We start from the raw sequence: 13808 nt of genomic DNA, 5'->3' as shown, positions 1-13808 counted from the left end.
AATCAGCTAACCACAGATTAGTTAATTGAAACAACTTACTGCTTAGTGATTATTTGTCCAAATCTTGTTTTTAATGACTATACTATTGATTTAACCTACAAACAGTTAAATATATAGATACACAGGTACAGTCACTATATCCTAGTATTATAGATCATTATGATGAATGATGTATTAAAGGAGGGAAAAGATAGAGCAAAGTGAAGACTAAGAAATATGATAGAAAACAATGATAAAAACCATCCTTTACTGAGTTCTTACTATGTGTCAGGTGTTCTGTTAAGTTCTTAGGATGTATTTTTGTCATTTCATTCTCAAAGCCCTATGAAATTTTCCCTTCATTTTGAAGACAAAGAAAATAAAGCCCAGAGAGACAAGTAACTTGCCCCTGACCACACAATTATTAAGTGGGAGATTATTATTATCTAGGCCAGCTGATTGTGGAGTCACACTCTGTCCTTCCTCTGTAATTGTAAGATGATAGCTGTGAAAATACTAAGTCAGACTTCACACATGTTGCAAGACTGCCTGTTCAGCACTGAAAACAGAGATTAAACAGATGGTCCCAGGAAGAGGAGGAAAAAGATAATAAGGGACAGACTATCCTTCCTTTTCCCAGGAATTTCCAAATCTCAGCCCACCTTTCAACTAAGGATTTGTTGACATTGGATGAAAATTAAGAATAAAATTTATATTGGTATGTTTGTGTAGTTAGATAAACAAGTGCTCAAAATAATGGTATCATATAGAAAAGTCAGAAACTTGCATACTTTGTGCAATATTTTAGTGTCTAGAAGCCTTGGAGACACACTCCTAAAGGATGGAAAACAAAGTTGATTTTCTAATATATTAGACATAAGACATGAATGTGTATTTTTAATAGTGGTCTGTATTTCTATATAAACCTTCAGATACAGGAAAATGGGGTTATCAATGTCCTTGGCACTACAGATAGGCCATTCAAAGTTAAAACAGATGATACTTGGGATTTTCCAGTGTATTGTTATATATTTTTTTCATACTCTTGAATAAGATAGTTACTCAAGATACAAAATGGCCTGTCATATATTTCTCATGCTTTTATATTATATAATGATTTGAAACCATGTCATTCATGAGAGAAGTTACCTGAATTTGAAGATGAAATGATTAAATAAAGAACCAGATCAGACTGTATTAAGGAAACATAACATGATCCATGCTATAATCAATAGGTCAAACTCACATTTGAAAAACCTAACTTTCAGTTGTGTTTCCAGTAACTCAATAGTTGAACATCCTGAAGCCTTACTTGACAAAGCAACCTTTTTCTTGATTTTCAGCAGATTCTGAACGGGTATCCAAGAATAAACCTCAATACTGCTTTGACCTTTTCAAAGTAGAAGCATTTGAAACACATACGTGATCAATGCAAATTATAATCTTTTAAAGATACAGCCTCCTGGCCAACAAAAAACTGCTAAGATCACAAATCTCTTTTAAAAACAATATGCTGTATACGACCGGACCTATCTGCTTAATATTCTTTGAACATATAACTTGGCCTACTTAATTTTTTTCATATTTTGTTTTTGTTTTGCTTTTGCTGATCCACCAATCATTTTTCCCACTCAAGTCCTTTGCCATCTGAAAATTAGGTTTTGAAAACTGTATTTCAGTCATCCCCAGAATGAATCCCCCCAAATCAACATTTTCTAATAATGGCCCACTAATGAGTTATAAAAATGAAATGACTGTTTTGCTCTGTGTTGTCATCTCCACCCCCATCCCCCATCCAAGAAAAATGAACAAAAAATACTTACAATGGTTCTGAGCCAGGAGCATTTTATCCCGTATTCACTAGTGGTAAATGAGTCAGATATGAGTTGGCCAGGAAAAGAGCTGCTTTACCCAAAATCTTAGTACAAAATGAGTCATCTCACTCCAAACACCAATATATCCTCCAAATAACTGGCAAGAATAGCCTATAAAAAGAATCTTGCCTTCACCCTTTTCCATCCATTTAACTCTCTGATTTTTCTAATTTTTCAATTTCCTGTGCACTTAGAACACTGCATTCATAACAAAGGCCCAATAATATATCCACCTTTCTATCTCGTTCTGAAAGTCATCTTTCCTGTATTGAGTCGGGGGACAATTCGGATAGCATTCCCCTGGAATGAAATAAATGCCTCATGACTTTCAAGGTTTCTCTCTGACTCTGATGAAATCCATGCATGGTTCAATAGAAATGCAAAAGCCAGTTCTAGAATAGTTTTTCTTTTCCTCTGCTGAAACAGTGAGTTCAAAGCCATAGAAAATATTTCAAGCAAAACCATTTTCCTTCCCACAAGAAAAATCAATCAAAATTGATACAGTCTGTCTAAAACTGATAAACAAATAAGAGTTGAGGCAGCAAATGTCAGTTCTGTTTCCCTGTATGTCCAAACATTCCCATTCCCATTCCCATTCTCTCTCTGCCATGAGATGGAGCTAAAAAATCACTGTGAACTGAAGCCAGGGCTGAGTCCCTCTGGATTAGTAGAAGTCAGGCACCCTGTTTACCTGGGTAAACAAGCACACGTACAGAGCTACATCCGGCCAAAGTGCTCAGATTTTTACATTACATAGGGCTCATGACATATTATTTTTTCTTAAAAATTAATTTTATTTACTTATTTAATCCTCACCCGACGATATGTTTTTATTGATGAGAGAGAGAGAGAGAGAGAGAGAGAGATGGATGTGAGAGAGAAACATGGATCGGTTGCTTCCCATATGTGCCCTAACTGGGGATTGAACCCAAAACTTAGGTATGTGTCCAGACCTGGAACTGAACCTGCAAATTTTTGGTGTATGGATGATGCTCCAATCAATTGAGCTACCCAGCCTGGGCATTGTTATTCGTAATTATTCTAAACTCTGCAATTTAATGGGAAATTTTACTTATAATTCATTTTACCCAGGCTGGAATTTAGCTTCATTTCTCTACATTAAATGAATTCTCAAGAATTGCTATTCTCCTTTTGTATCCAACACTAACAGATGCTAGTTCCCTCAGTTTTATAGCCCTCAAATGACAGACACTAACTGGATTTGGCCTTGGGAATAATTGCAACACCTTTGGATTATGAACTTGGTTCAGTTCTTAGCTGGGAACGGCAGGGGGTTAGTTCATATTATCAAAGACATAAAATAAGTTTTCCCGTATGTTCCAGATGCCCATATGATGGTGCCTTTTAATACAATACTGTGCAACTTTTCTTTCCCTGCTGGTAATCTGTTATTTAAGTGGTTATGGTAAGAAAAAATAAAAGTGAAATCTCTTATTCAGTGTATCTCCTGCTCTTGACCAAAACAAGATGTTAAATCCATTAAACTCTGAATGCTCAGTAAAATAAAGCTAAAACTGTTCAAATTTGTGCATTCTTGGGAAAATTGCCAATGTGTGTACTAGTAGCAGGATCTGTGTAATTAATGGTGATGTTATTTACAGAGGGTGTCGGATTTCATTCTCAGAAGTAATTTTCAAGTGCAAACTCTTCAAATTGAGGAATTGGGGCTTTAAAGTCAGCTGTAGAAAGCACCAATATTAATGGATGGACATTTGTGTTATCTTTGGTCATAGTAGATTCAAAAGAAATTCTGCTTATAGCATTGTCTGTAGGATAGTGCGATGAACATCAAAATGCATAAACCAATAACATTTCTTAAAAGGAAAATACGCAAATGCAATCTGTCAATCTTATTTCCCCCCTGAAAGCTCTATTCATTCATATGAAGACTAACTGAAATCAATCCCTTCTTATCATGCTATGAAATAAAATCAGACTCAAGTCCACACCTTTCCTTTGCACACATCCCTTTCTCTTTTGGAGGCAACTTCCATCTTTATCTAATTGTTGCACCTCAATGAGTCATACATGTAAGAGCTTGTGTGTATGTAGGTGATCGATCCAACTGACTAACAATATCTCCAGCTCCTACTCTCTCTTTTTCTGTTGGTTATATCAGTAATTTCAAAAGGATGAGAGAAAGAAAAGACCATCTGGAAAAACATAGATAACTAGGGATAGAAGGTAAGCCCATAAGCAGCTCTTTCCATAATAATCTGCAGGAAATTATCCAACAAGAAGTGATTTTTCTCACCGTCTATCTCATCCCTGCCATTTCTCTGTGAACTGCAACCACATGCTCCAGCTCATGTTTCCCAGGAAAAAGGAAACAAATGAATGAATTCCTGACAGCCGACAGCATGTGCTGGGGCATCTGTGGCTCTGGAGAAGACAGGTGGTGGAAGGGGCGGAGACAGGTGAAGGTAAGTCTGGAGAGGGGTTCAGGAACATGAATGATGAGCCTGGAGGTTACTGACCTTAATGATTCCCCCATGCTGGATCCATACCTGTTATCTTCTTGAGCGAAGGGCTGTTCCACATCCACCGTCAGGGAGGCCAGGGCAGAAACGGTGTCTGTCTCCTCTTGCAGCTGAGCCCCAGCCAGAGCACAGCCCCTTGGCACAGCCACCATTCTTACTGACTTCCAGTACTTGCCTAGGAAAACACGCACACATGCATCAAACTTTATTGGAATTTTAGCTAGAGCAGCACTAATCAGAATACTCATCTAGGTCCAACTCAGAGTAGCTGTTAAGTTAAAATTCACCATGCTATACATGGTTGTAATTTGGTTTCTTAACTGTTATGATTAAGTCTTTGACTCAGTTTAAGAATGCCAAATTGTTAAGTGCTCATAGTCCCAACCTGGAGTCTCTGCCTTGCTTAGAAGGTAATAAGTGGGGAATAATCCAGGTCTAATGAACTCACTCTCAGATTGACAGCTGTCTCTGCAACTAACGAAGCAAATTCTGGGCACTGTGCCCCTTGGAAACTCTCAAGAGACTGGGAGGCAGAAGTCTCGGGGAGAAACTGAATGAAATAGTAATGTTGAAAATTGCTACTTGAGCCATTAACTTTTTTTTAATGAGGTTGGAATATTAAAGAAAAAGAAAAGCCCAGAAATGCCAGCATGAATCGAATGGCAACTTTGCCAGAACAATCAGGTTTGTTAGTCCTGGATGTTCTTTCTTTCTTAGCCCCAGGGTGTGTACTAGAACAATAATTGATTTAAAACTTTAATATATGCACTGGCTGACGTTGGAACCCCTCCATATGTCACAGGGATGTTTCTTTTTTTTGAGGCAGGGAAGGAGAATGAGAGGAAAATAGGAGGTCATTTCACGAGAACATGCCAGTGGGATACATATGAAAGAGCAGAGTAAATGACCTTCTTGCAGCCCCTAAGCTATTTTGGGGGAAGTGTTTTGTCACCCCAAATCAAAGCAGGAGAATCATCCTAGGTGCTAACATGACTTACCAGGTTAGAACTAGCTCTGCAGCCTGACCAGTTAGGCAGAAAGTTGGCAGGCATTGTTTCCTTAGTTACAAAACACACATACACACAAAACCCCACCACAACAACAAAATAAAACAAGTTCCACCAGGGAAGAAAGGCAAATGGATGAATACTGAATCGGAAAGAAAGATAACTGGGTTCTGGACCCAGCACTACCTCATGGTGACAACGCTCTCTAGCACAACGCTCTCCAACACAGAGCAAGGGGCTGGCCTCAAACCCCTTCCAGCTCTTACTAACATTTCCTGATTGACCTTTCCTCATCTTCCTGCTTCACAGAGAAATGAATGTCCTGTGAGGGGAGGAGACCCAATCTCCCCAGCTCCTGACATAGTTGTCTCCTGCTGTGATCACCTGGTCTGACCCAAGTCTGAGAATCATAAAGATTTTAATTCGGATCACATAATCGCAGTTTTAACTATGAATGAACCCACAAACTATTTTTTGAAAGCTAAGGCTGTGACAGATGTTGAGGACACAATGATGCTTCCCTGGCATCAAGCAACTCATGGTCAAGTTGAAACGGCGCTTTTAGTAAACCAACAATGACAATTTTGTGTAAAAAGGACCCATGTGTCCTGGAGAGGAAATAAGCAGAACATACTAGTATACTTATGATGACGGGAAGGTGAGAGAAGAGTTGCCAGAAAAAATAACACCTGACTGAGTATTGGAGAGACCATCAGAATTTAGTCAAGCTGAAAGAGACGGAGGTGGTGATGATGAGGTATCCCTGGAAAAGAAAACACTGTATACAAATGTGCAGAAACTTGAGTTTCTGTAGATTATTGGGGTACAAAATCCACTGCTAGGCATAACTGGAACATAGAAAAAGTCTGGATGTGATGACTGATAGTTCTGGGTAATTAACACACAATCTTGAATAACATGCCAATGATTTTGGACTTCACCTTGTGGGTGTGAGGGCCATTTTAAGCAGAAGATGTAGGGAATCAAGTTTAAGCTGTAACAGAACCTTTCGGAGAGATCATGGATGATAGATTAGAAGGTGAGGAGAGTGGTGGCAGGAAACCAATTTCACATCTTGGCAAAAGTCCAGGGGGAAATGATTTCTAAATTAAAAGGAAATGACATAATAGAAATGAGGAGGGACTAAAGAGAGGTCTAGGAGGTAGGCAATGAACATGTACCTTGGTTTATTCTTTAATCCTCCCCTCCCACCTCTCTCACCTTTGTAAGATGACCCTGAATCGACAGTTCCATGACAAGACCCTAACTTCTCTAGGTCACTATGTGTTATCATCTTGCCCTGGTTGGAAATGCTGTGTTCTGTCTGTAAGTGCATTCAGTTGTACTGAGTTTCAAAAAATATTATTATTAAACATTATTTTAGCTCATGAAGCTGGTGATGCTGAATGACATGCTTTCCTTTTTTCTCTGGAGTGACTAATATGGGGCCCCTGACAAACAGGGAGCTGGTGTTTTATGGGTTAAATTATGTTATAAACATTACAGGAAAGAGAAACTGCTATTACTGAGCTCCAAATATGTGCAAGTACTGTGCTAGGTGTTTTCATAGTTAGAATTTCATTTAATCCTCATGACTGTGTAGGCAATGTTGGATAATTTTTTTCTAAGGTTACATGGCTAGCAAGCAGAGGAGCTGAAACCCTCAATTAGGACTGCCTGATTCCAAAATGTCTCTTTCTCTGTATTCTGTGGTTGTCCATTATTTCGTCCTTCTCTATCCTCTTACTACATATAAAAATAGAGAGACAGACTCAGTATATGAAATCCCAACTTAAAAATTTTACACATTGCAAAAGAATTATATATACTCTTCACAAAGGAATCACCTTTGGTAATGACAGTTACCATTTCCTTAGATATATGACTCAGTTGATCTACCTTTTATTGGCTTAAGGGCATGGGTTTATTGCACCAAATGAGACAACCATGTTGAGACTAATCTTTTTGCTGTTCCTTTCTTATAACCTAATACTATTGTAAGCACATGATTACCAGGTATAAGTCACTGACAAAGCTCACATAAAACTGGAGACAAATGCTTGCTCATTGAAGAGTATTAATAAGAAGTCCATCAAAGATAGAGTCCTGAACTAAAAGTCATGATTTTCAGATTGGAAAGTCCTCATGAGTCCCAGAGAAAGCATTTTGAACACTCTGGGAAACATTTTTCACAATTATAAAATGCTAGGCATGGGTGATGACAATGAAAGGTCACTTTCTGCTCTAATTCTCGATGACTGTGATTCTTTTGATCTCACGTTATGAATCACTCTTGGATATTATAATAAATTTAGTATGGCATAAAATCTTACTTTTTTGTTAGCTTATGAACCCTTGAAGAGGTCAGCAAAAACTTTTAGATAATATGGCACATCTAGAATAACCATTGGCTTTAATTTGCAAGTATTTTACTTTTTCTTCAAGAGGAGATCTCTTGGTTATAAGACAAAACAAACATCTTTATCGCAAAATACAATCAGGACAGAAGGTATGAACCATTAATAACAATCTCTCAGCAGAATGACTGACATGATCTTTATGTATGTGAGTAGTACAACAATTTTTAAATGGCCAAGACCTTTTAGAATAAAACATAATGTGTATAAAATATCCTGCTAAGTTAAGAATAAATATTAGAAGTTTGGCTTTTATCCAGATGTATATGAGGGTCTTGACTCAGAAATAACCCAAAACTTTAAATTCAATATGGCCTCTGGCAAAGCCTATAAAAACAAGGGAAATATTCTGCATTAATAATGTATTTATAAACCACTATCTCTATCTGTAAAGGAGAATAATTAAAGTATGCATAGCACAGGCTGAAATATGCAGCCAATTCAAACCCTCAATTTATAGGTTATATTTTCACACAATGGGTATAATTTTTTTTTTCTTTCAGGAATGTATGCAATAAAATCATATAAGTTGACATGGGAATAATATGCCTATTAGCACATAAGAGAAATGAACCAAGGTTTATTAATAGAGTTTTCAGGAGCTGCTATTCAAAAAGTAAAATATTAGTAGCCAGCCACCACTGGGTTGCTCTTCTAAGGTAATGGCAAAGAGTTTTCCATTAAAACCAGACAGGCACACTCCCTCTTTGGTCATATCCCTATCTTTATTCATTTTCCTTACTGTGTAATCTTCCCACTTTTCAGCACTTTTTTTTTCTTTTGGATGATCAGCCTTCATTATTCTGCCCTTGTGTTTTGTCTGGTGAAAGGTAAACTAAAGAATGAATCTAAAATAAAGGTAAAAACTAGATAATGGAATGCAGAAAGTCTAGAGAGGTGGGGGCCATAAATGGAGTGTCACAGAGTCAGATAGAAGCCATGAGAGGATGCCTTGCAGATAAAATCAGACTTCAGTATAAACCAGTTTGGTTTTGGTAATGAGCACGTTGAAAACAGCATGGGTGGACATGGAGAGCATTACGCTAAGCGAAATAAGCCAGTCGGAGAAAGATAAATATCACATGATCTCACTCATCTGTGGAATATAATGAATAACATAAACTGATGAACAAAAATAGATCCAGAGACAGAGAAGCATGGAACAGACCATCAAACTTCAGAGGGAAAGTAGGGGGAGGGTGGGGAGGGGGGTAAGAGAGCAACCAAAGGATGTGTATGCATGCATATAAGCACCAAATGGTCACAAACACTAAGTGGGGTGAAGGCATGTGTTGAGGGGTGGCAGTGACTGGGGAGAGGTCAATGGGGGAAAAAGGAGACATATGTAATACTATATGTAATACTTTAAACAATAAAGAATTTTAAAAAATAGGTAGTTGCTGACATATGTGTTAGAAATAACACATCTACCAAAAGTTTTCCCTTTGACACTGATATTTTTGCTTCATTTCATGACTATTTCTTATCAGCTTCACTGAGGTATAGTTTACAGTCTGTAAAAACTTACCAATTTTAAGGGCAGGTTATGATGCATGTTGACAAATGTATGCAGTCATATAACCACTACAACAGTCAAAATATAATATAATATTTTCTTCACCACAAAGAGTTCCTTTGGCCTTTGGAGTCAACTTCTTACTCTCCTTCTTGGCCCTAATAATCACTGAAATTCTGCCACTGTACTTTTGCCATTTCTAGAATTTCATATAAATGGAACCACAGTCTTTAATATCTGGCTTCTTTCACTTAATATAATACTTTTGAGATTCAAAACATTTCTTATCTTTATTTTATCATCTCTATCTTTTTTCTGGTATGTAATATGATTTCCTTTCCCCTCTGGTTTCTTTTAAGATTTCATTAGGAAGTTTCTTAGTATGATTTTATTCATGTTTATTCTGCTTGAGATTCATAGAGTTTCACAGATCTGTGGATTTGTAGTTTTCCATCAAATTTATAAAACCCTTTTCTATTATTTCTTCAAATATTCCCCAACTACCACCTTTCCTGGGACTCTGTACATATGTTATACTGATTGATGTTGTCCAATATATTGCTGATATACTATATATAGTTTCTATTACTTCTTCAATGTCACTTTCTTTTTTGATTTGATTTTGGTGGGTTGTCTTGTATGTATAATAAGCCAGTAGTCCTTCCAGGGTATACAATTTTAAATATTGTGTTTTTCTTTTCTAAAACTTGCATTTCCTTGGTTTTTATGTTTTTAATCTCTCTGCATTATATGTGCTCTCTCCTCTTCACAGTAGAACTATTTAATATTTTTGTCTGCTAATTCCATCATACCTTGCATTTCTGGGTCAGTTTCTGTTCATTGATTTCTCTTATTGTCACAGGTCATATTTTCCTACTTCATGTCATGGCTGGTAATTTTCACCTGGATTCTTGACATTGGCAATTGGAACATTTTTGGTTGTTGAATTTTGTAGTGTTCTTTGGAATTGTTGGCCTTGTAAATTACATGCCATTAGTATGGTCCTTTTGAGGCTTGCTTGTACTCGGTGAGAGTGCATCAGAGCAGGCTGTGGCACAGGCTGATTTATCCCTACAACGAAGATGAAGCCATTGTGATGTCTCTCCATGATGCCTTGTGCATTACAAGGTCTCTCCACTCTGGCTAGCAAGAATACAAACTAGTTCCAATTCTGTGTAAATACCTTGGATTGTTTAATTTACTGTTTTCCATTGGTTAGTTCCTTGTGGTGTTTTACCTCATCATGTAAAGATAAGTAAGACAAAAGTTTAAGAAACACCTGTGCAGATGCATGGAGCTCTTTCTAGCAACTTCATCTCAAATATTCTACCTCACAAATTCTAGACATTTCAATCTCCCCAAATTCTGATCACTGTATCTTCAACTCAGAAAAACCATTGGACTCTATGAGGATTCTCCTCTATGATGCAGCCTGGGAATTGCCTCTCATTAGTACGCTCTGGCAATTATAGGACTCATTTTGTTTATTTCTCTTTCCCTGTTTGTTTCCCCTGAGGATCACAGGCTTTCACTGCCTGTTGCCCAGTGTCCAAAGACAAGGTTCCATATATATGTTTTTCTGCTTTTCTTTTATTTCTGATCAAAGAGTAATTCCTATAGAATGTAGTTAACTCCATCATATTTGGGGTAAGAGGTCCACTTATTGAATATTTTGATTATTTCTAACTAATTAGAAAAAAAAGTAATAAAAATCCAGAAAACTCATTTATAAAGTAGTTAAATATTACTATAGTTGATAATGGGCAACAAAGAGAGAAATTTTATACTGTTGGGTTGAGCTGTTTTATTTTCTTTGCCATTAATAACAGCTGTATTTAAAAAGCATTGTATTTCAGTTAACTGCATTTCACCCTAACTGTGCTTATATACAGGTATTTAAAGTTTTGAGAATAGCTTTAACTTTCATTAGGATAACAAGCCTTTTGCTTATTTTAAAGGAATTTAAAAATAAAATGTTATTAAATTTATAATTTTTATTAAGTCACAAAATTTATTAATTTTGTACAATCCATAGCTAATGCCAAACATATTTCTATGTTTAAATTTAAAGTTTCAAATTTAAATTTGAAACTCCCTAAAGTTTAAATTTGCATATTAATACAAAGTCAAATGATTTCATTGTCAGTTTTAGATTTTCACTGTAATTTACAACAGTCTTCACAATAATGCTCTATGTTTTATTTTTGGCAGGTTTATTTCCAAAGTTTCACTTTGATTCCATGAATGTTACAAAAACCATTAGAATCAATTGGTGATTCTAATTGAAATATCTGAAAACACTATTATCATTTAAGCAGAAGATTCTTCTGGTGGAGTTAACAAATAACAACTATTACCTCACTTTGGAGCTTGGGAAAAAACAAACAGACTTGGAAGTAAAAATTCATTTAAAAATTTGGGTTTCATCGTGTGATACTTAAATGCACTTTCTGCAATTGCACTTGTTAAACTTTCTCCTTTGGACTTAGTTTCTATATTTGTTTTGAATAATTAATAAATTTTAAAGTACTGTAGATATTGCCACTAATTCAGCAGCATGTATCTTCATTGTTCCTGTCACTCATATAACTATGTCCCTGTGATGAATGATGAATATTGAGAAATATTTTGTGCAAGTTATATGTTAATTACCAATATATCTTGGGAAATAGCAATTGAGCACTAAATTTTTTAACATGCACAGTCGTTGTGCGCACATTTCCACCTATAGTGTTGATGGCAAAATTTAAGAAAAAGGTAACTAACCATAAAATAGTTGCAGAATTATAATGTAAAGTTGTCAAAACTTCTATAGAAAAAAATTCAGAGAATAGACACTGCATTCAGGATTGCTCCCCCTATTCCTTGAACATATTTTATCCACACCTAACCTCGGATTCTATGTTTCCCAGGACCCCACCTTCTGGCAGTCTGGTAGCTTCACGCATGCCACAGCTGTGGCTACAGCACACCTGTCTGGTGCACCAGGTGGCAGCAATGTTGAATATTTCTCCCTCCACTGCTCAGACCAGAAATGTAGGTGTCCTTTACAACTGGAGTCTTGGTTGATGTCTGTTATTTCAACATTCTACCCAGCTACCACTTGTTTCAGATTTTTCATTTTTCAGAAACCAAATTGGTCTCACACCCTGGTTTTGTGAATAAAGTTTCACTGAAACACAACTATACTTCCTTGCTACAGTGAAACAGTTACGCAGCTGAAACACAACTATACACACACACACACACACACACACACACACACACACACACTGAGTGGCCAGATTATTATGACCACCCCATCAGTGAATTAGTTATGCAAATAATAATAATAATAATAATAATAATAATAATAATACCTTGAGAGTATTTGCTTAGGAAGTTTTCAATATTCAGTATTTTTGGAAGTGTCAATGAAGTACTGATGGGGTGGTCATAATAATCTGGCCACTCAGTGTGTGTATGTATATATATATATATATATATATATATATATATATATATATATATATATATATATATTTACTATCTAACATTGTACAGCACAACCTTGTTCACCTCCAGACTTGTATGCCTTATTTAGTAAAAGATCACCCAGGCATCAATTTAGAGAATAAACTAGAGAAAGCTAGAGTGGATGTGGATAGACTACTTTGTAGGATATAGAAATGGCCCAAGAGAAGTAGATGGAAGCCTGATTGGAGAGAGTGGTCATGGAAACAGAAGTATGTGGATGGATGAATGAAATGTTTAAAGAGTAAAAAAGCAAACAAACAAAGAAAAAAACCCAGAATGGGGTAATGGAGTCTATGTAGATAGCAATGGAAAGAACAACATGAAGGGTAATCACTATGTTCCTGTCTAACAAAACTGGAAAGATGGGATGCCCTCTACTTGAATCAAGAAACCTGGAAGAGCTCTGGGGCAAAAACAATGCCAACGGCTTTGGACATGTTGACTGGATGTGCCTTTGCGATATGAAGGCGAAGATGCTGAGCTAGAAGTCCAATAAACATCTGGAATTCAGGTTTTTGGAGTTATCATGTTAAGATAACTATAAAGCTATGTTCTGGGTCAAAACAACAATAAATAAAATGATAAGAATCAGTTATTGAGTGCCTATGATAGTGAATTTTACATGTAATTTCATATAATTTCAAAACTCTCCTGTGAGATAGATTCTTTCATTTTCCTTATGTTTCAGATGAGAAAACTGGAGAGGGTTGAACTAAATTATTCATACTGCACACTTAGAAAAAGAATATATAGTGTGAAAAGGATTTAGTGGAGATTCTGCATTTAATGTTGCAGCTATAGGAGAGGTTAGGAGGGGTTCTAACAGCCCATTTGTCAGATTGGCTAAACCATGGACTGAAAGGTGGCCCACAGTGAGTGATTTAGATATGGCAGACCTGCCTTAGTTTAATAAAGAAGAGAGTAAAAATTTTTTAAAAATATATTTTATTGATTTTTTGCAGAGAGGAAGGGAGAGGGATAGAGAGGTAGAAACATCA

At 36.4% G+C, this 13808-nt stretch overlaps 1 protein-coding gene across 1 annotated transcript in view; it reads right to left on the bottom strand.

Moving 5' to 3' along the window:
* The window catches only part of HDAC9 (histone deacetylase 9), an 841916-nt gene that overhangs the window by 18811 nt on the left and 809297 nt on the right, over positions 1–13808 (bottom strand). Inside the window, exon 26 of the mRNA XM_059712491.1 lies at positions 4352–4529. Coding sequence (XP_059568474.1) covers positions 4352–4529 — 178 coding nt within the window. The remainder of the gene's footprint in view (positions 1–4351; positions 4530–13808) is intronic.

The sequence above is a fragment of the Myotis daubentonii genome, chromosome 10 (genome assembly GCF_963259705.1).
Source record: "Myotis daubentonii chromosome 10, mMyoDau2.1, whole genome shotgun sequence".
NCBI lineage: Eukaryota > Metazoa > Chordata > Mammalia > Chiroptera > Vespertilionidae > Myotis > Myotis daubentonii.
This window is presented reverse-complemented; position numbering and strand designations above follow the sequence as displayed.